At 40.1% G+C, this 23,113-nt stretch overlaps 1 protein-coding gene across 3 annotated transcripts in view; it reads left to right on the top strand.

The window, feature by feature from the left end:
• The window catches only part of ESR1 (estrogen receptor 1), a 251,159-nt gene that overhangs the window by 204,109 nt on the left and 23,937 nt on the right, over window positions 1-23,113 (top strand). For all 3 annotated transcript variants that reach the window (XM_061207610.1, XM_061207608.1, XM_061207609.1), the window contains one exon: window positions 14,764-14,897. In XM_061207610.1, coding sequence (XP_061063593.1) covers window positions 14,764-14,897 — 134 coding nt within the window. The remainder of the gene's footprint in view (window positions 1-14,763; window positions 14,898-23,113) is intronic.

The following is a 23,113-nucleotide window of genomic DNA, read 5'->3' as shown; positions in this document are numbered from 1 at the left end:
ACTTGGTCTCAGTGTTCGTAAGGTTCTACATGTCAGTTATTTGGTTTCTTCCCTCTTTTAGTGGATGCCACCCCTGGGGATTGTACCACCAGTAGTATCTTAAATTGGAACCTCCTTCTCCAGGAGTATAGCTTCTGTAGCCTCTACTTCCTTGCTCCTTTATTCCTACTGGACCTACTCTTTATCTTTGATGCTTAATCCCTCCTATTCTTTGATTACAGTTTTCTGATTTCGTTTTCCTCCTGGTTCATCCTAAGCCCTGTAATCAGTCACCTCTAAATCTCTCTCCCCTCGACTCTTCTCTCTGCGTAAAGAATCAGTCTTCCTCCTCGGGCCACATCCACTGTCTACTTTCATCACTTCCATCCCCGGGCTACTCAATACTTTTTCTGAAGCTGGAATATCATCTTGATCTGGTCCACAGATTTATGCTTCTCTTCTTGACGTCTCTAGCCTACATTTAGAGATCATTCTGGGCTGCTTGTCCCCCTCCTTCCTGGTTCCTTTTCATCTCTCCCACTGCTCCTCTTGTGCAGCGTCATCTTCCTTTTAGGCTGGATTCCCCTGAGATGCTGTCTGTTTCTCTCCTTCTGCACTCAAACACTCTCTCTTGACAGCTCCCAAAGCTGAATCTCCAGGCACAAAGGTTTTTCTGAGTTCCAGATCTCTAAGAGCTATTTGGATATCCCGCGGGCATCTCAAACTTCTCCTCCATAGAACCTAGTTTTTTTCCTTCTGCCACTAATTACAACTTTAATTATTCCTTTTTTCTACCCTCCCCTTCCCTCCCCTTCCCTTCCCTTCCCTTCCCTTCTCTTCTCTTCTCTTCTCTTCTCTTTTTTCTTTTTTCTTTTCTTTTCACTATCTGTCTCCCAAAGAGATTGGTAGTTCCTTTTGAAGCAGGCACATTCCTGTCTTGCTCATCATTACATTCTTATCACCCAACATGGGCACATAGTTGGTGCTCAATACGTCTTTTGAATATAGAACAATGTATACAGCAGGAGTAAAGCATGGCCCACAGGCGAAATCAAGTCTGGTACTATTTTTGTAAATAAAGTTTTATTGAAACATAGTCATGCTCATTGGTTACATATTGTCTATGGCTGCTTTCACCATAAAATGTCAGAGTTGACTAGATGCAACAGAAACTATATTACTCTCAAAACCTAAAATATTTACCCTCTGGTCTTATACAGAAAAAATATTGCTGATTACTGATGTAAAGGATAGTCTCAGAGCACAGAGGAAAAGTGTATAACCCAAGGGATAGAGAATGCTGGGCTGTCAAGGAAGGCCTCTTGGAAGAGAAAATATGTACCTGAACCTTGAAAGATGAGAAAGAGATATCCAAGAGCAGGATGCAGTGGGATAGAGGTGATAATCTTAACAGGAGTAAGTGCTATGGATAATCTACATCTGTTCACAAGTGTCATGCAACATAAATTATAAGGTAGGCAGTAAGAAATGGACTTGAGAAGATTGGGCAAGGGCCAGAAATCCAAGGGCATTCTTGAGCCTTGTCTGATCCCAGGCCCCGAACAACTTTTACGGTTTCCTCCCATGTCCTGAAGTCTCCAGCCTCAATCTACCTTCCCATATTTTCTGCAAATAATATTACGTCCCATTTCCTAAGCAATTTGAGGTGATATTATTTCTAACACTAAATTCTCAGAATTTCCCTGTTTTGACACTATTTCTTCTCTTATTCTTGAGTTAGAAAAAGGCATTCCTGCTCCTATGATGATATTGAGTCTGTACTCATCTATAAAAATTCCATCTTTCTCTCCTTCCCTCCCTCTCTCAGTCCCTACCTTTAGTTCATTCCATTCCTTGCCTTTTCCTTTTGACCTTCTAACCTTCAACATCTTGGTCCCTCCTAATCTGCCACTTCTCTTACCACTACTCCTTTTGACTGGTTCCACTCTGGCTCCAATGCCAGAGATGCTGTTGCTGCCCAATTTCCTCTCTCTCTCTGAACACTGAGTTACCTTGTAAACTGAGAAGGCTTACCAGCCTTTAAATGCAGAACACTTTTTGACTTCATCTCTTTAATATTTCATAGCCAGAAGCATTTGGCTTTTCCAAACTTGTAAGACTATTTATCTTTGGGATTTCCCCATTCCTTTCAGTTTCTGCTTGAGAACCATTCAATTCTTGGCTTGAGTTCACTTCTTTTTTGTACAGGTAACCACACACCATCACTCTGACTCCTTCTGTCCACTTCTCCAGGTGAGTGGTCTGCCTTCCAATTTCTTTCAGACCATGGTTTTACCAGATATTTTGCAATGTTGTAACAGGGCTCTCTAGCTTGCTATATCTGTTATTTGTTACTTGGCATTAAGGGGGTAAATATTTTTGATGTTAGTAGCCCACTCTCAGGACCAATTTCTTTATTGCTCCACATAGGCTAACTACTATATCAAACAACCATATATTCATGACTTATTTATTTCTTATTCAACCCACAGTCCACTGTGGGTATATGCTCATTCAGGCACACAAGAGTTTAAGTAATTGGTTCAAGGTCACATAATTGGTAAATAGTGGTATCAAGATTTGGACCCAGGCAGTTGGATTCCAGAATCTTAACCCGCTTTCAAGTAATCAGCTTTGAGATACAGCCATTCAAATTTTGCATCTTTCAAGGTATATCACTTAAAATTTGCCATCTTCAACATTTTGTCCCGCACGTCAGTGGGTTGTATATGTAAACCTCTTGATCATACAAAGAGTTATGGAGTCACGGCGTATCAGAGCATGTGCTGAGAGATTTTGTAGCATCAAAGATACAGAAGCTCTTTAAATACAACTTAACCTGCCACTATTGATATTAAACAGCCTCTTAATTTTTAACTTTTTTTCTAACCTTATTGTACATTTTTTCAGGACAGCTAAATTGAATGTCTTATGTTGATCTCCTGGGGTTTTTCGGTTTCCATCTATCAATATCCATTTATACAAAGAGAGGCTGGGGGTAATTTTACATTTTGTAAAATTATTTTTGAAGGTATACAAGCAGGTTTGATCTGCACACCCTCATTAGAGCTCTTTATTTCCCACGTGGAGGAATAGGTACCTAAGGGCTTCTGAAAAACAGGTGCTCATTTCTACAGAGGAGAAACTTCCATGAGCAAATGTTCTTTTCAAACCTGTTTCTTCTCCCATGACTTAAGTGCAGCCAGACTTCACTGGGAGAGGGTAAGGAACAGAACGAGGTTCCCCCACAAGGCGGTTCTGAGGTGCTCTGAATGCCAGACTGATGTGATCGGTGGAATTCATCACTGCAGGCTGAGGTGTCTCACAGTGGGAGTCATGGGCTGATCTGCTTGGTAAACTAGTCCTGCTCTATGCCTGAAGCCGTGCTTCTTTTAAAAATAAATCTTGTTCTTCCAAGCCCCATGTGTCTCACAGCCTCAAGAGTACCTCATGGATTTAGACTAATCTTGTCTTATCATAGACAGGTTACCTCCAGATTCTTAACAATCACCCCATCTCTGAGGCCATTGATTCATCTGTTCCCCTGAAATTGAGTTAAATGTGCTAGCCTGATTGGCTCCTTGAAGTTAGTATAGGATATTTCGACAGGGCTCTGAAAATGAAGCCCTGACCCCAATGTGTAATGACCTCAGTGGACAGTAAAGGGTTCCTTTGTGTCGGGCAGGTGACAAGTGTCAGTTAACCTTCCAAGTCCACATAGATTTGTACCTGATCTTAGGGTGACAAATCATCTGTCCACTAGCTCACATGGCAAGCATTTTCACCTGGTGGTAATGGCGGTGAGAGACCCTCACATACCACGTAATCAGTCATTTCCATGCAGGCGACATTCTAGTGATTTACTGAAAATATCATCAGGGCCATCAAAGTACACACTTTTAATTTATTGCACAAATAATGGATTGGCTGAAGTGTTTAGACCAAGTGAGTTTTTCCCATTGAAGGTAGTGTGTTCATTCTCTTGGAGTCATCAGAGTAAAGTTCTTCCAGACTCTTAGAGCATTGCTTAGAAAATTGCAGCATCACTGCAGTGAATATTCCCCCAAGAGCCCTCAAATTTGAGACTCCCACCAGCAAATATGAAGCACTTCTGTTTGTACAGAAGGTAAGCCCCAGGGTCCTTCTATCATATTGTCTCAATGATTTATACTTAAGGTATGCTCCCTCCACGTCCTCTGAAGTAAAACACACACACACACGCATAGTGAGAACTGAATTGAGAGTTGTGGGTGTGTGCCATGGCTGAGGGCTCAGTCCTAATGTGTGCTGAAGTGCCAGCACTGTGCTGTGGCCAGATAGTAATTGCTGCTTAGAAATAGCAGGATATCCAGTGAGAAGAGGCTGAGAAGAATACACTTTCTCTGGAAGAGTGCATTATAAGCTCCTCATGGGAAAATGTGGGAGACTATTGAAAGGGGATGAGAAGAGAATTGTTAAGACTCCACTTTCTCAGCTTCTGATCTGAACTTTTGCTCACAGCAGGTGAACACAGACTCCCTCCCACACAGAGATGTCCTCCCCTGCCGGTGTGCAGTCTGTTAAGTAAACAAAGACTTTACACTGAGAAAGGAACACTTCACTATTTTGGCTATGAGTTGTTACTTTTAAAGCTTTATCCTCCAAACATTTTCCCCTCTCCTTGTTTATTTTTTCACCAGAAAGAAAATGTGCCACTTAAAAAAATTCAACTATAGGACAAGAAAAGCTCACTTCTAGATTAAGGCCACTTCTAGTTTAAGGCTCACTAGGGCTTAAGGCCAACTCACCTTTTGCTGTGATCGCCAGCTCATCCGCTCCGAGGAGCCAATATAACTTTCTTTCTTTTTTTTTTTTTTTTTAACATCTTTATTGGAGTATAGTTTCTTTACAATGTTGTGTTAGTTTCTGCTGTATAACAAAGTGTATCAGCTATATGTATACATATATCCCCATATCTCCTCCCTCTTGCATCTCCCTCTCACCCTCCCTATCCCACCCCTCTAGGTGGTCACAAAGCACCGAGCTGATCTCCCTGTGCTATGCGGCTGCTTCCTACTAGCTATCCATTTCCCATTTGGTAGTGTATATATGTCAATGCTACTCTCTCACTTCGTCCCAGCTTACCCTTCCCCCTCCCCGTGTCATCAAGTCCATTCTCTATGTCTGCGTCTTTATTCCTGTCCTGCCCCTAGGTTCTTCAGAATTTTTTTTTTTTTTTTAGATTCCATATATATGAGTTAGCATATGATATTTGTTTTTCTCTTTCTTACTTATTTCACTCTGTATGACAGACTCTAGGTCCATCCACCTCACTACAAATAACTCAATTTCGTTTCCTTTTATGGCTGAGTAATATTCCATTGTATATATGTACCACATCTTCTTCATCCATTCATCTGTTGATGGACACCTAGGTTGCTTCCATGTCCTGGCTATTGTAAATAGTGCTGCAGTGAACATTGTGGTTCATGACTTTTTTTGAATTATGTTTTTTTCAGGGTATATGTCCAGGAGTGGGATTGCTGGGTCATATGGTAGTTCTATTTTTAGTTTTTTAAGGAACCTCCATACTATTCTCCATAGTGGCTGTATCAATTTACATTCCCACCAACAGTGCAAGATGGTTCCTTTTCTCCACACCGTTTCCAGCATTTATTGTTTGTAGATTTTTTGATGATGGCCATTCTGACCAGTGTGGGGTGATACCTCATTGTAGTTTTGATTTGCATTTCTCTAATAATTAGTGATGTTGAGCATCCTTTCATGTGTTTGTTGGCAATCTGTATATCTTCTTTGGAGAAATGTTTATTTAGATCTTCTGCCCATTTTTTGATTGGGTTGTTTGTTTTTTTGATATTGAGCTGCATGAGCTGCTTGTATATTTTGGAAATTAATCCTTTGTCAGTTGCTTCATTTGCAAATATTTTCTCCCATTCTGAAGGTTGTCTTTTCGTCTTGTTTATGGTTTCTTTTGCTGTGCAATACCTTTTAAGTTTCATTAGGTCCCATTTGTTTATTTTTGTTTTTATTTCCATTTCTCTAGGAGGTGGGTCAAAAAGGATCTTGCTGTGATGTATGTCATAGTGTTCTGCCTATGTTTTCCTCTAAGAGTTTGATAGTGTCTGGCCTTACATTTAGGTCTTTAATCCATTTTGAGTTTTTGTGTGTGTGTGTGTATGGTGTTAGGCAGTGTTCTAATTTCATTCTTTTCCATGTAGCTGTCCAGTTTTCCTAGCACCATTTATTGAAGAGGCTGTCTTTTCTCCATTGTATATTCTTGCCTCTTTTATCAAAGATAAGGTGACCATATGTACGTGGATTTATCTCTGGGCTTTCTATCCTGTTCCATTGATCTATATTTCTGTTTTTGTGCCAGTACCATATTGTCTTGATTACTGTAGCTTTGTAGTATTGTCTGAAGTCAGGGAGCCTGATTTCTCCAGCTCCTTTTTTTTTCTCAAGATTGCTTTGGCTATTAGGGGTCTTTTGTGTTTCAATGCAAATTGTGAAATTTTTTGTTCTAGTTCTGTGAAAAATGCCATTGGTAGTTTGACAGGGATTGCACTGAATCTGTGGATTGCTTTTATTCCTAGGTATGTTATTCTTTTTGTTGCAATGGTACATGGGAGTGTTTCCTTAATTTCTCTTTCAGATTTTTCATCATTAGTGTATCGGAAAGCAAGAGATTTCTGTGCATTAATTTTGTATCTTGCTACTTTACCAGATTCATTGATTAGCTCTGGTAGTTTTCTGGTAGCAGCTTTAAGATTCTCTATGTATAGTATCATGTCATCTGCAAACAGTGACAGCTTTACTTCTTCTTTTCTGATTTGGATTCCTTTTATTTCTTTTTCTTCTCTGATTGCTGTGGCTAAAAGTTCCAAAAGTATGTTGAATAATAGTGGTGAGAGTGGGGATCCTTCTCTTGTTCCAGATTTTAGAGGAAATGGTTTCAGTTTTTCACCATATGAGAATGATGTTGGCTGTGGGCTTGTCATATATGGCCTTTATTATGTTCAGGTAAGTTCCCTCTACGCCTACTTTCTGGAGGGTTTTTATGATAAATCGGTGTTGAATTTTGTCAAAAGCTTTTTCTGCATCTACTGAGATTATCAAATGGTTTATATCCTTCTGTTTGTTAATATGGTGTATCACATTCATTGATTTGCATATATCGAAGAATCCTTGCATTCCTGGGATAAACCCCACTTGATCATGGTGTATGAACCTTTTAATGTGCTGTAGGATTCTGTTTGCTCGTATTTTGTTGAGGATTTTTGCATCTATGTTCATCAGTGATACTGGTCTGTAGTTTTCTTTTTTTGTGACATCTTTGTCTGATTTTGGTATCAGGGTGATGGTGGCCTCATAGAATGAATTTGGGAGTGTTCCTCCCTCTGCTATGTTTTGGAAGAGTTTGAGAAGGATAGGTGTTAGCTCTTCTCTAAATGTTTGATAGAATTCACCTGTGAAGCCATCTGGTCCTGGGCTTTTGTTTGTTGGAAGATTTTTAATCACAGTTTCAATTTCAGTCCTTGTGATTGGTCTGTTTATATTTTCTGTTTCTTCCTGGTTCAGTCTCTGAAGGTTGTGCTTTTCTAAGAATTTGTCCATTTCTTCCAGGTTGTCCATTTTATTGGCATATAGTTGCTTGTATTAATCCCTCACAATTCTTTGTATTTCTGCAGGGTCAGTTGTTACTTCTCCTTTTTCATTTCTATTTCTGTTGATTTGAGTCTTCTCCCTTTTTTGCTTGATGAGGCTGGCTAGTGGTTTATCAATTTTGTTTATCTTCTCAAAGAACCAGCTTTTACTTTTATTGATTTTCGCTGTTGTTTCCTTCATTTCTTTTTCATTTATTTCTGATCTGATTTCTATGATTTCTTTCCTTCTGCTAACTTTAGGGTTTTTTTGTTCTTCTTTCTCTAATTGCTTTAGGTGTAAGGTTACGTTGTTTATTTGAGATTTTTCTTGTTTCTTGAGGTCGGCTTGTATTGCTATAAACTTCCCTTTAGAACTACTTTTGCTGCATCCCGTAGGTTTTGGGTCATCGTGTTTTCATTGTCATTTGTTTCTAGTCATTTTTTGATTTCCTCTTTGATTTCTTCAGTGAACTCTTGGTTATTTAGTAGTGTATTGTTTAGCCTCCATGTGTTTGTATTTTTTACAGTTTTTTTCTTGTAATTGATACCTAGTCTCGTAGCATTGTGGTCGGAAAAGATACTTGATACGATTTCAATTTTTGTAAATTTACCAAGGCTTGATTTGTGACCCAAGGTATGATCTATCCTGGAGAATGTTCCATGAGCACTTGAGAAGAAAGTGTATTCTGTTGTTTTTGGATGGAATGTCCTATAAGTATCAATTAAGTCCATCTTGTTTAATGTGTCATTTAAAGCTTGTGTTTCCTTATTTATTTTCATTTTGGATGATCAGTCCATTGGTGAAAGTGGGGTGTTAAAGTCACATACTATTATTGTGTTAAACTGTCGATTTCCCCTTTTATGGCTGTTAGCATTTGCCTTATGTATTGAGATGCTCCTATGTTAGGTGCATAAATATTTACAATTGTTATATCTTCTTCTTGGATTGATCCCTTGATCATTATGTAGTGTCCTTCTTTATCTCTTGTAATAGTCTTTATTTTAAAGTCCATTTTGTCTGATATGAGAATTGCTACTCCAGCTTTCTTCTGATTTCCATTTGCATGGAATATCTTTTTCCATCCCGTCACTTTCAGTCTGTATGTGTCCCTAGGTCTGAAGTGGGTCTCTTGTAGACAGCATATATATAGGTCTTTTTCTTGTATCCCTTCAGCCAGTCTGTGTCTTTTGGTTGGAGCATTTAATCCATTTACATTTAAGGTAATTATCAATATGTATGTTCCTATTACCATTTTCTTAATTGTTTTGGGTTTGTTATTGTCAGTCTTTTCCTTCTCTTGTGTTTCCTGCCTAGAGAAGTTCCTTTAGCGTTTGTTGTAAAGCTGGTTTGGTGGTGCTGAATTCTCCTAACTTTTGCTTGTCTGTAAAGGTTTTAATTTCTCCATCGAATCTGAATGAGATCCTTGCTGGGTAGAGAATATTGGTTGTAGGTTTTTCCCTTTCATCACTTTAAATATGTCCTGCCACTCCCTTCTGGCTTGCAGAGTTTCTGCTGAAAGATCAGCTGTTAACCTTATGGGGATTCCCTTGTATGTTATCTGTTGCTTTTTCCTTGCTGTTTTAATATTTTTTCTTTGTATTTAATTTTTGATAGTTTGATTAATATGTCTTGGCATGTTTCTCCTTGGATTTATCCTATATGGGACTCTCTGTGCTTCCTGGACTTGACTATTTCCTTTCCCATGTTAGGGAAGTTTTCAACTATAATCTCTTCAAATATTTTCTCACACCGTTTTTTCACTCTTTTTCTTCTGGGACCCTTATAATTTGAATGTTGGTGCATTTAGTGTTGTCCCAGAGGTCTCTTAGACTCTCTTCAATTCTTTTCATTCTTTTTTCTTTATTCTGCTCTGCTGTAGTTATTTCCACTACTTTACCTTCCAGGTCACTTATCCGTTCTTCTGCCTCAGTCATTCTGCTATTGATTCCTTCTAGAGAATTTTTAATTTCATTTATTGTGTTGTTCATCATTGTTCGTTTGCTCTTTAGTTCTTCCAGGTCCTTGTTAAACATTTCTTGTATTCTCTCCATACTATTTCCAAGATTTTGGATCATCTTTACTATCATTACTCTGAATTCTTTTTCAGGTAGACTGCCTATTTCCTCTTCATTAGTTTGGTCTGGTCGGTTTTTAACTTGCTCCTTCATCTGCTACATATTTCTCTGTCTTTTCATTTGTTTAACTTACTGTGTTTGGGGTCTCCTTTTCACAGGCTGCAGGTTCGTAGTTCCTGTTGTTTTTGGTGTCTGCCCCCAGTAGGTAAGGTTGGTTCAGTGGCTTGTGTAGGCTTCCTGGTGGAGGGGACTGGTGCCTGTGTTCTGGTGGGTGGGGCTGCAACTGGTGGTGTGTTTTGGGGTGTCTGTGAACTTAGTATGATTTTAGACAGCCTCTCTGCTAATGGGTGGTGTTGTGTTCCTGTCTTGCTAGTTGTTTGTCATGGGACATCCAGCACTGGAGCTTGCTGGCCGTTGGTTGGAGCTGGGTCTTAGCATTGAGATGGAGATATCTGGTAGAGCTCTCGACAATTGATATTACGTGGGACCGGGAGGTCTCTGGTGGTCCAATGTCCTGAACTTGGCTCTCCCACCTCAGAGGCTCAGGCCTGACACCAGGCCGTAGCACCAAGACCGTCAGCCACACAGCTCAGAAGAAAAGGGAGAAAAAAAGAAAGAAAATAAAAATAAAATAAAATAATTAAAATAAAAAAATTATTAAAATAAGAAAGTAATTAAAAAAAAAGAAGAGAGCAACCAAATCAATAAACATATCCACCAGTAATAACAAGTGCTAAAAACTATACTAAGATAAACATAAAAATCAGAAACAAGTCAGTTGCAGACAGACAACCCCAAGTGTACAGCTCCTCCCAAAGTCCACTGCCTCAATTTTGGGTTGATTCATTGTCTATTCAGGTATTCCACAGATGCAGGGTACATCAACTTGATTGTGGGTATATAATCTGCTGCTCCTGAGGCTGCACAGAGAGATTTCCCTTTCTCTTCTTCGTTTGCACAGCTCCTGGGGTTCAGCTTTGGTTTTGGCCCTGCCTCTGCGTGTAGGTCACCCTCAGGCATCTGTTCCCCGCCCACACAGGAGAGGGTTAAAGCAGCGGCTGATTAGGGGGCTCTGGCTCACTCATGCCTGGGGGAGGGAGGGATACAGTAGTTATAATTGGAATGCATGACGAGCCTGCAGTGGCAGAGGCCGGTGTGACGTTTCAGCAGCCTGAAGCACGCTGTGTGTTCTCCCAGGGAAGTTGTCCCTGGATCACGGGACCCTGTCAGTTGCAGGCTGCACAGGCTCCCAGTTGGGGAGGGGTGTGGATAGTGACCTGTGCTTGTACACAGGATTCTTGGTGGCTGCATCAGCAGTGTTAGTGTTTCATCCCTGTCTCTGGTGTCTGTGCTGATAGCCATGGCTCGCAGCCATCTCTGGAGCTCGTTTAGGCAGTGCTCTGCCTTCTGTGGGCAGACAGGGAAGGAATCCCCTCTCCTCGCGCACCCCGAAACAATGATCTCTTGCCTCTTAGGCAGTTCCAGACATTTTCCTGGACTCCCTCCAAGCTAGCTGTGGCACACTAGCCCCTTCAGGCTGTGTTCACGCCGCCAACCCCAGTCCTCTCCCTGGGGTCTGACCTCCGAAGCCCAAGCCTCAGCTCCCAGCCCCCGCCCACCCTGGCGGGTGAGCAGCCGAGCCTCTCAGGCTGGTGAGTGCTGGTCGGCACCGATCCGCTGTGCGGGAATCTCTCCACTTTGCCTTCTGCACCCCTGTTGCTGCGCTCTCCTCCGTGGCTCCGAAGCTTCCCCCCACCCCCCGTCTCTGCCAGTGAAGGGGCTCCCTAGCGTGTGGAAACTTTTCCGCCTTCACAGCTCCCTCCCAGAGATGCAGGTCCTGTCCCTATTCTTTTGTCTCTGTTTTTTCTTTTTTCTTTTGCCTTACCCAGGTACATGGGGATTTTCTTGCCTTCTGGGAAGTCTGAGGTCTTCTGCCAGCATTCAGTAGGTGTTCTGTAGGAGTTGTTCCACATGTAGATATATTTTTGATGTATTTGTGGGGAGGAAGGTGATCTCCACGTCTTACTCCTCTGCCATGTTGAAGGTCCCTCTTGCCAATATAGCTTTTAAAGATTCCCCTCTGCTTATGTCTAGCTCTCATGCACCTGGACTTCCACAAAGCAAAATGCACCGTGGCAATTGTTTTCTGGATACTTCAGGTAAAAAGGCCAACCTCTACCCAGATATCTATGGATCTACCTATTTATCAATATGTCTGTAGCTAAGACTTAAATATGGCCACTACAGTGTGCTACATGCCATTCTAAGCACTTTACATAAAAACTCTTTTTACCTTTATCAGAGAATTCTATGACAATTGCTTCAATATTGATGTGGGGTAAATTTGGGGAGACTGACATTAGATATAAGACTCTTTCTATACCTCTTCTGGGGAATGTATCCTGTTGTATTGCACTAATCTTTTTCTTGTCTGCCCCTGTTCTGGATCTCTTTATTTATTTAAAATTTTTATTGAAGTATAGTTGATATACAATGTTGTGTTAGTTTCTGGTATACAGCAAAGTTATTCAGTTATATATATATATATATTTTTTTATTTATATATACATACATACACATATATATATATTCTTTTTCAGGTTCTTTTGCATTATAGTTTACCACAAGATATTGAATATAGTTCCCTGTGCTATACAGTAGGATCTTGTTGTTTATCTATTTTATATATAGTAGTGTGTATCTGCTAATCCAAAACTCCTAATTTATCTCACCCCCCCTCCCGTCCTGATCTCTTCATTAACAAGGGCCATGGCTTTCTTCTCTGTCCCCTAATGTTAGCACAAAGCCTGATATATAAGGGGTCCTCAATAAATCTTTTTGAATGAATTAAAGTAGAGCAAGAAAGGAAGACAAAGAAAATCTTATTGTTGGAATACTTTCTTTTGGTTGGTAGGCAGTGTGGTTTGACTTAACAGGTCTGAGTCCTAACTTCCTCATTTGGAAAATAGGGAAAATAATACTAACCTTAAAGGGCAGTTGTAAGAAGTAAATAAATTTATCAAAAGTACCTAGCATATTTTAAGTCACTGTGAAAAAAGATGGCTTATTCCATAAATGGTGTTAAGAAAACTAAGTAGCTGCCTGGAAAAATACGAAGCTGAATCCCTGTCTCACATCTTACACCAAAGTAAATCTCAAATGATGATTGCACAACTCTGTAAATATACTAAAATCCATTGAATTGTACACTTTAAATGAGTGAATGATATGATATGATATGATATCTCAATAAAGTTGTTATAAAAATAAATCCCAGAAGATCAAAGATTTAAGTGTAAAAACATGGAACTGTATTAGAAGGAAACATAAGATAGTTTTTAATATGTTATTGGAAGGCAGAATGACCTTTTCAAGCAAGACATACTGTTCTAAAGCCATAAATGAAAGTCTGATAAATTTGATTATGTAATAATTGAATATTTTGCAGAAGAAAATACTAGAAACAAAATCAAAAGAAAAAGATGACAAATAGTGAGAAAATAATTAAAAGCACATAGAACAAAAGGCTAATTACTGTAATATATAAAGAACTCTTAAGAATCAATGTGAAAATGACCAAAAACCCAACAAAAAATATGGGCAAAGTACAAAAGCAGGCAGCTCAGAGGAAGAGCTTATACCAGTATATTCTCCTACCAACAGCCTAATGGTACAAGCTCTTTAGAAGCAATATTTGAACTATCTGTCCAAATTAAAAATACATAAGTCCTCAGATCTAGCAATTCGGCTTCTAGGAATTTATTCTATAGCTATTTATACATGTGTCTAGACATAAACATAAGTATAGTCATTGCATGAAATGTTTGTAACAGCACAATACTTGAAATCAAACCAAATGTCAACCAACAAAGAAGTGGTTAGAGAAATAATAGCATTTTGTTTAGTGAAAAACTATGCAGCTCTTAAAAACAGTTGATGAAGAACCCCAAAATATATCAATTAAAAACAAAACAAGGTGCTGGACAATGTGTTTACTGTTCATGTTTTAAATTTTTATATATTGCACAAACATATGTTTGCATAAGCATAAAATATTCTAGCTTCTTTCTATTCCCCCAAACCCATCATGCCCCAAATTCAGCTCATGAATAACAAGATGAATGAATTCCTTTCACATGTATCATCTCTGCATTTAATTTCTGCACCAACCCTACGGAAAAGATACTAATACTTTCTTTTGAAAATATTACATGTTTTGAACCTTTGAGTTTGCTTTTTCAATAGTTGCAACTACTAATGCTAAATCCTTGATGCCAAAGCTCTGCTGTACAGGGAAAAAGCCTAAACTTCTTATATAATGATGTAGAACATCCTTCATCAACCGACATTGTCCTTCTTTCCCAGATTACTCTCCTATCTCCTTCTGCTTCTAGCACACTGCTCCAAGTTCTTTCACACTGTTCCTCCTTTCCATGTTTAGGGCCTCTTCCAACGATGCTTTCACACCTCAGCTCAACGAAATCCTATTTACATTTTCTTAAAGTGTCAACTCAAATGCCACCCACTCCGCAAATCTTTACCTGTCATCCTAGGCAACACCAATGGTTCCAGCACAACTACAGCTCACAGTTTTCATAGTTTGTCCTGTATTTCAAAAGCATTTTATATAAGTCTATTAAAACTGATTATATTATTTCAAGGTCATGAGCATATTGAGATTAGAGGCCCTATTTTTATTCTCATTACTACCACAACTTCTAGAATATAGTAGCAGTTTGAAAAATATTTATTAGAAAAATTATTTACCTGAATTCGAATCGTTTTTAATTACCCATAGGTTGAAGAACTTCATATTCAGCATGACGGATTTTGGGATTGAATAATACATCTCTTCTAAGAATTTGAAATGAAAATGTTTTATTGATGGAAAATCTTCCTTCATCTTGCCTTCTAGAATTCAAATGAATGTTCATGCTCCATGAAGAGAATGGGCTGTGGTTTTTTGTTACAGATTTGGAGCCAGTAAATTTTTATGAATGTGAACCTTATCATGTCTTCTGGAAGCTTTCCTGTTCTTTAATTCCTTTTTCCTGTGTTTTCATAGGAACCAGGGAAAATGTGTTGAGGGCATGGTGGAGATCTTTGACATGTTGCTGGCTACATCGTCTCGGTTCCGTATGATGAATCTCCAGGGAGAGGAGTTTGTGTGCCTCAAATCCATCATTTTGCTTAATTCTGGTGAGTGAACAACATGGGAAAATTTAATGCTGGTTACTGGAAGAAATATTTATTTGTCTTTTCAACCAGGTACAAGCTACCTACTACAAAGACATAATCACAAATTGATAGAAACAATTAACACATTTAAAATAAAAAAATAAATAAAATAAAATGCCTATCTTCTTTTTAAATTACTTATGGAGGTGAAACCATGCTGGTCAAAAATGATGAATGAAAAACAAAAATTGAACATTGAATCCAATGGCCTTTCTGATGAAATACTTTTATCCTCTCACAGATATTGGGGTTGTTTTTATTAAAGTGGTACATGTATGTGGACATAAGTCTGTTGTTAGTTGTATATGTCAGAAAGTAAGCAGAGTGAGTGAACCTGTTAGGATAGTGTGACCAATTCTAAGTTCCAGATCATAAGCAAAGAGGCTTATTTGAGACAGACCATGTTTCTGGTCAAAATTGATTAGCTGAAAAATATAATTGGCTCAGAGATAGAAAAACCTAGTTCTAAAACTGAGGAACGTGGAATTCGGTACATTGGTCCAGCTGAAAGAGTGGTTTTCATTTGATCCATGGTGTCTAATTCAACTGTCCCCTCCTATGTATTCATTTGAGAAAGCTTAGCTGAGAGTGGCATCTGTTGTTTTTTTTTTTTTTGGTGGTGAGGTTAGCTGTTGCATAATGAGTCACTCCAGGTCACCCAGATGGAAACTATGGCTCAGCCTGAATCAGCACCCTGACTCGTCCCAGACTCCTCGGTAGTAGAGTCTAACCATTAGATCCCCAGTCTGTACCACCTGAAGCTTAACAATGGGGTGTCACCTGCACTGTAGATGCCCTTAATCTGGACCTTAGTCCCCCAGCCTCAGGCCTACCTCATGCCGGAGACCTCATTCTCACATACAAATCACAACTGTTTGGAAGCCCTGGACCTGATTTTAGATTTAGTTTCTTACATCATTTGATACGGTCTCAAAGTTCCCAATAGCTGAACTACAGTTTGTGTTGATCCCATATGGAAAGAGTCGGCACTCCCTTGTCTTTTGAGATGTTTTGTTTCTTCCTGATGAATGCCAATCCGGATCTTCCCATATCCCCTAACAATTTTCCACTTCTCTTCCCCACCAATGCTAGTAACCTATATTGCTTAATGGTTGTCATAGTAATCATTCTCACTTAACTGATAAATGGAAATCTGTACTATTACACTAGGCAGGGACTGAATTACAGAATGAAGTTGCATGAAAAATAATGTGCTCTCTACTAAGGAAGTGATTACCGCTCCATTCAAGTTTCAGGTTCCACTCACGTGCATTGTGCTTTTCATTTGAGTCATTTGTCCTGTATGTTGAAGGGTCCAGATCCCACAATGGCTCTTTATTGGATGAGAGTTCTGGGAGCAGTGCCACTCGGCTGCACAGTGCCAGGTCCTGAACCTGCTCCTTCTTCGATGGAGGGCTGGCACACGCCGACGTCTCTCATGTGGGCAAGCTGTTAATTTCAGAGAAGGCAGGCCTGTCAAGTGCTGGGACTTTTTTCCTACCTTTACCAGGAAATAATACCCCGGACAGGAAGTGAAATTAGCTGGAGTTATAAAATCAACAAAAGGAGCTGCTCTGATCTTGGTAATCAAAAATATATCCTTCAGATCTGCAGAGTTTTTTCCTGCATTACTGGTCTGTTCCTATGGGAGGGTGTTTTTTTTCATATTATGTAATAAAAAAAGGCAGGACTTTTGCCATCAAAATATTGGATTTATAGACCCAAGTTTGTTAAATCCCAGAGGAGAAACTTTAAGCCCTCACAAGAAAGTATTTATTAAAGACTGGCACCAGCATCTCCAAACAGTATTTCCCACCGCAGGATGTGGACCTCCACCTGCTGCCCCCTGACACCAGTTAAACTTTCCTGCTCTATCCTTGTTCTTTTACCTCTTTCTCAGGATCTTCTGTGAGCTCCCCTGCGCCGGGAGGGTCAGAACGCTATTTTGGAAATACAAGGCACTGTTTTACTGACAGAGTTTATAGTTGTCTTTTTCATGAGATACCAGCAGCTCGTCTTTTCTTGTAAGGACGGCACTGCTGGCTCACGAGCTGTAGCAAAACAGAAGCCATCTCTCAACCTGGGAAAAGTGAAATCTCTCTTTCCACTCCAAAAGTGAGCTCTGTTTTGGAAAAGCGGATCTGCCGCTGAGCACAGCTCCAGGTGTCTCATATTGTTCCTGAAAAACAGAATCCAAAAGGCCATGACTCCTAAACACAGTGGTGTGGCACTCAGGGCCTTTTTCAGAGTCAAAAAGTGATCAGTCATATGAGGGTCACCACGACGATCAACAGCTTTTTCCCACAACTGGAGGTATGGACTTTTCTAAACACCCAACAAATTCATGGCTCTGATCAGGGGCAGCTCTTCACCTGTCATGAGACAAAATACAAAGTGACTCTAATTCCTGGAATCTCTGACAGAAGCCAAGCTAGAAATGATTCAGGAAACCTGCACTAGAAGATGCTTTTCTGGTCCCTGGGAAACAAGACCTCAGTGTATGGAGGAACCCTGGGTTTTGGGCTGAGCCCCTGTCAACAAAGTCTGAGAAGGGTGTGTTTACATTGGCCTTGACTTTGGGGCCGAGACACAAGGGGAGTTGAAAGGTTGTTATGAGGACCTGCTAAGAATGTCTTTCTGGAAGCCTTGAGAAGGTCTCCCAAATGCCAACATTTCCAGGGGAAGCCCTCTTCACAGCTGTTTGGGAGTGGGAGGTATTCATCATTTCTGAGACAGAATAATTTATTACTTTGCTTGCAAAAGCCTCTAATCATCCATAGGACAAACACTGTTTGTTTTTATACTCCCCACCAAAGGACAGAGGCATTGCTAGTTAATCCAAAGATGCCCTAGCCAAATCAACGCTAGCGTCAAGGCATTCTGAGAACTAGCTGGACCGGGTCCAAGGTAGGGCACATGCGAACAGAACGGATGAGCTCAGGGCACAGGGCTGTGAGGCAGCAGCAGCGGGAGAGGAGGATGGAGCTGGAGCTGCAGAGCGGGACCAGGAAGGAGGTTCTGTGCCCATTTACTGTGTTCCTGCTACCCAGCGTGACTTCAGTTCTTCTTTGTAGTTCCAATATTTCAAATTCTTCAGGTCCAGTTCAGATCTCACCTCATTCAGGAAATCTTGCTACAACCCAAGTCCATAATGAGGTTTTCTTCTCCAGACTATCTTAGTTCTTAGAGCCAGTACCTCACAATCTAGCATTTGGTCAGTTGGTGCACTGACTGCAATAATTGATTCAATAATTTCATTCATTTATTCAATAACTCATCAGTTATGGAATTCTCATCATGAAATTTAAGCCAAATATATGAAAATGAATGACATCGTTCTTTGGTTTTGGTTTTTCAGTGTTTTATTGTTAGCCTGGATGGGTTCTTTATGCGTGTATGTCCTAATTTCCCTATAAACTATTAATTTTTTTAATTCCTCACAGCCTGTGAACTGCCAACAAGTATTAGACCATTCAGTCATTTAATAGACACGTATTTGCTGGGCATGACCAGAATCACCTAGAAAGTCCCCATTTTTCCCGTGCTGTTCCCACCAGGATGGAACATATCATCTTTTTCAGTGTACTATAGATCTAGATAATGTCAAACTATTAATGGGAAAAAAATAATGCCCATCTCCTTGGGTTATTGTGAGATCAAGGGGAAACTGTGTATAAAGTGTCTAAAGCAGTTCCTGGAACATAGTAGGTCCTCAATCAGTGACAACTGTCATCATCACTCATGAGACTCTCTGGCTTAAACGGAGTCAGTTCATGCCTGTTTTTCAATAAAATTAAGTGCTTTTAGTTTAAAGGCCTCCCTTCCGCTAGCCTTAAAAAAATATGCAAGGACAGGAGGGTAATAATAACAATAGAGATTGTAACTGTTCTCCTGAGGCTTTGTTAATTGTGCTATTTAATTTTATTTAGAGAAATTTTAGAGCAAGATTATCTCATGGATAGTAATTGATTGTTATTTGAACCTTAATTTTGACGGACCTTAATGAAAACTCTGTGGTGTCCCCATTCACTATCAGTTGACTCTGCTTCTTCTCATCCTCTTTCCCCACCTATGTGATCCTCATAAAGCCTTTAGAATCCACTCCCATTCAGAACACCACCCATTTAGGAAGTGTTTTTCAAGACTCGGAAAAATTCATGAGTCAAAGCTTAATACGTATAAATCTACGGTCTCTAATAAATGTTGCGTTTGGCCTTCAAAATCAATTTAATAATTATTTCTCCCCATTTTCTGAACATCTTTCTGACCACAATTCTTAATATGCCTCAGTAATTCTGAAGAGCCTCACGTACTTCACTCCCAGGTAACTTTATCCAACTGGCTCCCTGGAGAGCCTGTCAGACCCCTGACTGCAGCTCCTCTGCCCTCTGTGTTACAGTGGATCTTCTTTTCTCTCCTGACCCACAAACTAATTCCAATTACTCCAACTCTTTGCCTGCTGGATCCCGGTGTTACCATTGGCAGGCATGTTTGTTACTCCTGGAAAGTCTTCTGCTGTAAAAATGTTGTACCCTTGATTACCTGTTCATCCAAAACTGATCTTCAGACAACATTTCTCTTTCAACTGATGGAGTATTAAAGAAGAATAAAGAGCCAAAACCACTGGGGCTAAAAACCCGAGGTGGAAAGTTAAAGGAAAGTAAAATGCCAGGAAGGAAGAAGTATGACAACATCTCTAAAGTGTGTATCCCGGTGTTCATTTAAAGAAAAAAGGATATGGAATATCCTACAGGTGCATATACATTAAATGTAAACATAAAAATGGTACCAGCTCTTGTCTGTCACCTAGTTCTGCTTTGTTAATAATGGCATATCTTGTCATCTTGATGCCTTGATGAAACATCTGATGCTGAAGCTGGTGACATCCATTTGCTTTGTATATGTTCACCAGAGGCTGCACTCTAGTCAGAGAAGCATTTGTAATTGTGATTAATTATAACAGGCTCCCATCACAAAGACTATTTCCTCTCCCGGAGCTGAATTCTTTGCTTTCTCTCTGCTAATTATTAGACAATTATTTACTGCATTGATATTTTTAAGTGTAGAAGTCAGACAATGATTCAGAGTCCCTATATTTAGATGAAAGAACATTTAAAAAACATACTGTAAATATGTTGACTGTAAACATTAAGGATCATTAATTCTTAACAGTTGAAGGTTCCTGATGGGAACAAGCCTTGGAATCTCAGATAGACACATTGTCAGGTATGCCCACTGCTGTCACAGTGGAGAAGATTTGATTGTATTATCTCTTGAGTTCTTTATAATGCCAACCTTCCTCTCCAGGGAGCCTGCTTATTGTGGTAACTTTGAGATAAATGTCACTTGATAGTTATTAAGTGGTTCACTGTCTTCTCACTGGCTGATGGATTCTGTAGGCAGTCGACAGCTCTTGGAGTCTTTCCTTGCTCTCACCTAATGGTGTGGCCTTAAGCCTCTTGGCCTCCGTTAATTTCTTGAACATGTGGCGCACCATGGACTTTGTCTTAGAGAGCCCAGGCATTCAAGAGAAGCAACTCTGGCACTTACTTAGGGGGTGATGGATGCCCTTTGATAAGCCACTTCCCTGAGCCTCATGTGTAGAATGGAAATAATGATACCTAACACACAGAATTGTTGTGACTATTGAAACAATGACCACCTAGTGCCTGCCACATAATATGTGCACATAAATGTCAGTCTGTAGACTCTCCAAATACAAAAACCCTGGCACGTTTTTCTTAGCAGATGATACATAACTTCCTGCCTGGAAATTCTGAAGTGGGATTTCACGCCGGTCATTTGGGGTTAAAAAAATTGCATTCTCACGGCAAAGATGTCCTTCTTGTGAGTGGAATAGTCCCAGGCCCCAGACGGGTGGACTGGGTCCTGTGTCTTCTTGCAGAGACTTCTTGGAACTTCTAAGGAACTGGGGGAACCAAACGAGTGCCTGTAACCTGGGGAGGACTCTTTGGACGGGGCAAAGGCAGGAGCCATTGGGAGCCTAGAAATCCTTGCGATGATCCTGATATTAGGAGCAGTTATCCATTCATATTCAAGAACCTCAGAGGGAGGAGAAGCTGCCCATCCTTTTATGCTCCAAGGAGCATGGACAAAGGGGGAAGCCGTCTCTTAGGTCCTGGATTCAACCACCATTTTCACCCACATTCTCTAGGGTCCAGAAATTACCTGTCCGTATTCTTAAGTTTGAATAATATATGGGACCATTAAAAAAAAGAAAAATGCCACAGACTACCCCACTGCTGACTTAAAATGCTCTTTGTATGTTGCTTAAATATGAATAATCACATTATGTAAATGAATGAGTGTAAACTCCATGTTCATAGCTCTTATATACACACAAAACCAAAACAAATTCACAAATTAAATACAGACTGAAAGGCAAACTGGTAATAATGTTTTGGCAGAAACCGAGTTGCCTTTTGCAGCCTGCTGGGGCAGATCTCTGTCTGCTAGTCTACCAAGCCTCTTGTGAGGGCCCTGCCCTCCCCCCTTGTCTGTGTCCAAAAGGATGGCAAAGCCTCTGCTTCTGTAGCACCCTGTTTTGGCAAGAACACATCATTTATGTATTTTGTTTGCTTCTGCATTTATTTTTCTGAGATACTTAAGACATAACTGTTAGACTTGAGGCCATCATCAGCACGGGTGAAAAATATGTAACATAGGAAACAGTTAAAGATGATATGGATTATTTAGATGGGTCCATCTCAATACTCCACACGTTTTCATCCTCTGGGGGGTCTTTGAAAAAATTCTGTTGTGGGGACCCTTCCCAGAGATTCCGATATCATTAACCGTGAATATCGGTATTTGTTTAAAGCTCCCACCAAGACTTCAGTCTCACCAGGATTGAGAACTCTTGATCTAACTGACATAGAACATTCTGAAATTAATGTCTTAATGATATTTTTTAGAATATTGTTAAGATAAAAGGGCACAATTTTAAAAGGCCAAGAGACAGTTTAAGGACCTTTGAGAATCCTCTTTTAATTCTCAGCAGTGTGTGGAAATTAGTTTGAAAACGACTGCTGTAGGTGATGAAATGTCTGCTAAGTTAAACTAGTTCTCTAGTACATTATAAAATGAACCATTCTGCAAACTGTGGGGAAAAACTGCTAGTTCTCAGAAAGAACATTGCCCAGCATGGGGGACAGGAAATGGAGGCCTGTCTTTCACACATTGGCTTGGGCAGGGGACACAGGCAATTAACAGATCATTTCAATGTCATGAGATAAGAGAATGTCACGATGAAGGGAAGCAGAGTGTCCACAGAGATGGACAGCAGGGTCCTTACCTGAGCACCGATGCTTCAGCTGAGTCATTAGGGTGAGTTGGACTTGGCTGGAGTCAGAAGAAAGGCAAGAGGGAAAGTTCTGGCTCCACCATTAAACTAACAGGGTCTCATCAAGCCACTGGACCTCTCTTCACTGGTCTCCTCAATTATAAAATAGAAATAGTAATTCTAAACAGTCCTGTTAACCCAAAGGTTTGTCATGACATAACAAGATAGCTTAAAAATATGAGCTAATATCATCATTACTATTATAATCTGTTGTTTTTTTAGAGGGAAAATATTATGTGATCTAATATCCTGGAGAGACTTTGGTGTCAGGATCTCCCTGTTCTAATCATAGGACAAGAATTACACTCAGGCCCTATATTTGGAAGGGCCATAGATGCCCTCTCTCTGCCCTCATGCCTGGCACATTGAACTATAAATCTAAATGTGTGTTGACACTTGAACTGAAGAAGACCATGAGAAAACAGCAACAAAATCCCACTAATTTCTTGAGCTCAGAAGTGAAATAAAATATTGTTTTTTAATGGGGTTTTCCTTTCCTTGCATGATACTCATTGAACAAGTAAAAGCCATATTGGAATATGTATGCTTCCTGAGACATTTAAATGGAAAGTCAGACTGTCAAGTTTTCAGTCTAAACCAAACACCCCTACACTTAGTTGGAAGACCTACTTCTGGGCATAGCCTTTCATGTGTGTGCCCACGGCTACATCTGACTGCTTCTCTTGGGTTGAAAGAAAGATGGAAAAACAAACTCCCTGCCTCTCCCATGGGGTCCTGGTCCTTGAGCACCACATCAGCCCCAGCCTCCTTCAGCACTTTCCCCCAGGGGGTACGGCTACTTTTGTATGTTGAG

This window comes from Eubalaena glacialis, chromosome 12 (genome assembly GCF_028564815.1).
Source record: "Eubalaena glacialis isolate mEubGla1 chromosome 12, mEubGla1.1.hap2.+ XY, whole genome shotgun sequence".
Taxonomy (NCBI): Eukaryota; Metazoa; Chordata; class Mammalia; order Artiodactyla; family Balaenidae; genus Eubalaena; species Eubalaena glacialis.
This window is presented reverse-complemented; position numbering and strand designations above follow the sequence as displayed.